The following is a 4,820-nucleotide window of genomic DNA, read 5'->3' on the forward strand; positions in this document are numbered from 1 at the left end:
CTATTATACGTGATTATGTTATTTTTTGGGTAGTTAATGAAAGTGTTCCAAAATGCGACAGTAATTTCTTGACGACCTAACATAAAGTTCAATGTGCTGTCACAGACTTAGCTGATTTGACCAAGCCTCTACAAGAGATTTAAAAAATGTGTATACATATTTCATAAAACAAGTTTCCCTTTTAAAATGTGCAATTAAGATAACTAGCTAGTAATAACATTGTTTTTGTACTATGTGTTTGGTAATAAATGATAAGGATGTTTTATTGTAGTTGACATATAAATTTTGTGATTGATTTGACAAGAAACAGTTTTCAGTGTGTGCAACACTGAATTGCATGTAAGCATTATGACCTATAATATGAATATGACCTATAACTGTAATGTTATTCAAGATTATCCTTTTCTAACTTTCTTTCTTTTTTTTTGTATTGTCTTTCTAAGCTGTCAACTTCAATATTAGAGAAAAGTGCATAAAAATACTCAGCATGGCAATATTTTAATTAATCTTACAGGTGTGGAGTTTGGAGCTCGTATGATTACCATTGATGGAAAGCAAATTAAATTGCAGATATGGGACACTGTAAGTATGAACTTGTAGAATTAATTTTCTGACGTACAATATTTAACAGTACATTCATATATACATTTCTTTAGGTTTTTAACCCTTTTGCGATGGGCTCGATATAATATACATGAGTTCGTATACACGTTTGCTCATGTTAAGTATTTATGCTATAACTTTTTAATGTGGTAAGTGTATCATCACAGAATTTAGTAGACTTTTATTAAAGATTACAAGTCTTTTGTACACAAAAAATCAGATTTTTTAATGAAGTATTTTTATTATAGATTTGTTTTTGAAAATATCGAGTCTGTTTCATTACCAGTCCAAGTGTGAAGTGATTTTCATGCTATAACTAAAAACTATTGTTTGTCCCAAAAATCTCAAATATTATTTGTGTAATCTCTAAAACCTCCTAAATACATTTCAAACATTTGTTTTCACTAAAACTTTATATTTTTTCTGTTATTTTCTCTACCCTAAGTCTATATGGTCTGTCAATTTGACTGGCCTTGTAACCACCATAGAAAAATTAGGAAATAAATTTAAATTATGCTTTTTTGTTCTAGAATGACAACAAGTTATAACACAAAAACAAAAATAGTTTAGTCTAAATAGCTGAAATCTCATAACATTATACATTTATATATATATATATATATTCTGAGCTTTCAATTGGTTATTCATGTCATATATAGAAGTAAGTGTATATAAGGGAGCATTCCCAAAAATGGAAAGAGGTGGGGGCACTGTGTTTGATTCAGTACATGAGCAATATCTTAACAAAATGGAAAAGATAAGAAGTTCTTATTTTATATTCTAGCTTTTCAATATTTCTAGTTTGAGTTCCTAATTCATACGAAACTATACTTTGTATTTTGACATTACAAACATCTAATTTGAAACAGTGCTGCATTCAACATACCATGTGACACACAAAAATCAATGTTTAGCTTCGTTTTTTAATATTTACCTTTACATTAAGAACTTAACTAACATATAATACTCAAATTTGAAATATAATTTACAATTTGATATCAAACTTATTGACATAAATTCATAAAATAGTAGTTCAATAAAATTTTGAATGCAAGTCAACAAACTCGATGACATGGCCTTTGACACATGACCCATTGCAATAGTGTTAAACCCACACTGAAACTTCCCAACATTTATTATTATTATTATCATCATAAACAGAGTGAAACCAGATGAAGACAGTTACATCAAGAAATGGTGGTATAAGACTTTTATGTATCTGCTGTGAAAGTATAACATTTTCTTTATAACAACTAATTTTCCTTTACTATCCATTTGCTACTTTGTAGTTTACCTTATGTTCAATACAACTTGAAAAAGTCCAAGCTGCCCTTTATTTACCATGTAAGTATCAAGATTTGTTTTAATTGAATTTATTCAATGTTCAAATTGAACTAGCAACTTTACATTACCTTGTCTTTTAAATCTCTTGAAATTTCTAAGTGTCTCTTACAGCAAATGACAGCTTCTTCAAATTTCCCCATTACTTTTAGTGTGTTTCCAAGGTTACCACTGGCTTTTGCTTCTCCAATCTGATCACCCATAGCCCTAGGATCAAGTCAGAGTTACTTACAACTACTGTTCATATTTCTAGTAAAATCTAAACAGAAATGTACAAATAAAAAAAGATTAGAAGTAAAAACACATACTGAAAATATAATGTCCAAACAGAATCAATATAGTTACTTATTTCAAAACTAAGATTAGGCTTGCTTGTTGATGCTTTTCTAATCCGTAAACAATAATGGTTAATGGATAGGTTACAGCTCCTTTCTCCTGGACAATAAAAAGTTAACATGAGCTCAACTAGAACAATAACAAAACAAAATTAGCAAAAAAAAAAAGGTTGTACATTCTTGGAGTAACAATAATACAAAACATAATGCTGAACCTCCTCAACTACCATCCAACATTTAATGCACAAGCATGTAAAATATGCTTTTGAAGTTACTTTTTAATGTCCAAGTAAACACATGACTCAAAATACCACATTTATTCAATTTTTGACATACAAATTATTAAAACCTGTAAAATCACATTGCAAATGACAAATTTTAGTATACTGAAGAATTATGGAAACATTCCTTACACTGTGGCCTCCAACTTCCTCTTACTGTCAGTTCATTCTCCACTTTGCATAACAATGTTTTATTTGTCATTTCTTAAAACTGTACTGCATTTCAGTGCAGATGTAATGCATTAAGTACTTCCTGACTGACAAAGTCACTTAAACCTCATCAAATAAGGGAAATGCATGTGATAAAGAATTTGCCTTTATAATTTCAAATTAGTTTATTGGAAGTACTGCATTTCAGTGCAGATGTAATGCATTAAGTACTTCCTGACTGACAAAGTCACTTAGACCTCATCAAATAAGGGAAATGCATGTGATAAAGAATTTGCCTTTATAATTTCAAATTAGTTTATTGGAAGTACTGCATTTCAGTGCAGATGTAATGAATGCATTACGTACTTCCTGACTGACAAAGTCACTTAGACCTCATCAAACAAGGGAAATGCATGTGATAAAGAATTTGCCTTTATAATTTCAAATTAGTTTATTGGAAGTCTGCTGAGGCCAATAAATGTTCTGGTTATACAAAAGGAACTTGTACTGTAAAATACAGTCGTTAGATACAAATATTTGTCAAAATTATACAGAGATATGGAAAGATTTCCTAGAACACTTTACAATCTATTATGCACAATATTAATATTTGTTACAAGAGTGCTATATGATATGTGGGAAAACTACATTATTCATAAAATTCTGAAAATACAGGTAATACAGAATCTTTTATGAAAATTTAGGTTAATATAGGTGCTTTCAAGAAAACACAGGTAATACACAGAGTGGGAACACTACTTAATCATTTCCCTAAGTTTCGATAAATATACTTGTATGCTACATGTACCATAAACTACAACTTATGGAAACACAGTCCTTTAATAAACAAAGAATAAGCTAATTTGAGGTATCTCAAAATAAGATATGAAGCATTATTTTCAAAAATAATGCTTCATATCTTATTTTTAAGTTTTACTAACAAACTAAAGTTCCAGTCTGTTATTATTTTATTAGGAAAATAGAGCAAATGATAAAAACAATTGCAAAAGGTTAAAATTGATAAACTTCTAACATGTCTGAGTTCAAGCAAATTTGGTCTTTAACTTTTTATTAAGATCCTGGTCTGTCAGAAACCCACCCAAAATTTGTTTTTTTGCCAGAAAAAGAATTAAAATTTCAGAATCATTTTTTGCATGAAAAAATACCATAAAAACTGGATCACACTGCCGTATGTAAAAAATTCAGCTGTTTCATAATCAGCTTTCCATTTTTGCATGGCACAACTATAACCGAAGTTACAAGAAGGCCAGGACTATATGGAGAACATAAAAACAAAAAGAAAGGAAGCTGCAAAAGCTGTGAAATGTGTTTAAATTGTGATTCTACAGCTATTTGTACAGCAAGTCATTGCCATGATATCTCCCAAAGTAGACATGGAGTAGTATACAAGATCCAAAAGCTAGTAAAAAAAGAAAAGGCAAAGCAAGATGTTCTTATAGAAAAGTGTGCTGAAGAGAATGTTTCGTTACAAGATTTGGACATTGTGATTGAAAACGTACTAGAAGAAAACTAGAAACATGTTTATTCTCACTAATTATGCATTGAAATTGATTAATTAATTAATGTCATTGGAACTAAAATAACTCTTAATATTTGTTAAAATCAAATCATTCCAATTCTTTTCTTTGATTTTTTTGGGAAGTCGGGGAGGTAGCCAATCATTTTCACATATTTCTGTGTGACCAGAAAGGATTTTTAAATTCTGAAAATTACTGTCACCTTTTTAAACCATTCTGCACCTATTGCATACTTTCCCTGTTTATTTTAATACTTTTTAAGAAAGTGTGAATGGCAGCACCAAGGATGGGTTTCTCGCTAACCAGGATCTTAAATTATTGAAAAAAAAGGATGTGGTAAATTTCTGATATACGATGCATTTCAAAGTACATGCTTTACTCATATCTTCTCAAAAAGAGACATCAGCAACTTTGATATTATATCTGAACTTTGGAGATGGCTTGAATGGGTAATGAAGAAAAACTTTAATATAAATTTAACATAACAGCAAATGTACAACGTTTTGACAAGGTTTTGTCTGACGTTGTACATTTGCTGTTATGTTAAATTTATATTAAAGTTTTCTTCATTA

The 4,820-nt window shown here is 29.6% G+C and overlaps 1 protein-coding gene across 2 annotated transcripts in view; it reads right to left on the reverse strand.

Moving 5' to 3' along the window:
- The window catches only part of LOC106456933 (G-protein-signaling modulator 2-like), a 44,539-nt gene that overhangs the window by 31,567 nt on the left and 8,152 nt on the right, over nt 1-4,820 (reverse strand). For both annotated transcript variants that reach the window (XM_022382737.1, XM_022382736.1), the window contains exon 3: nt 2,016-2,151. In XM_022382737.1, coding sequence (XP_022238445.1) covers nt 2,016-2,151 — 136 coding nt within the window. The remainder of the gene's footprint in view (nt 1-2,015; nt 2,152-4,820) is intronic.

The sequence above is a fragment of the Limulus polyphemus genome, unplaced genomic scaffold (genome assembly GCF_000517525.1).
Source record: "Limulus polyphemus unplaced genomic scaffold, Limulus_polyphemus-2.1.2 Scaffold273, whole genome shotgun sequence".
Taxonomy (NCBI): domain Eukaryota; kingdom Metazoa; phylum Arthropoda; class Merostomata; order Xiphosura; family Limulidae; genus Limulus; species Limulus polyphemus.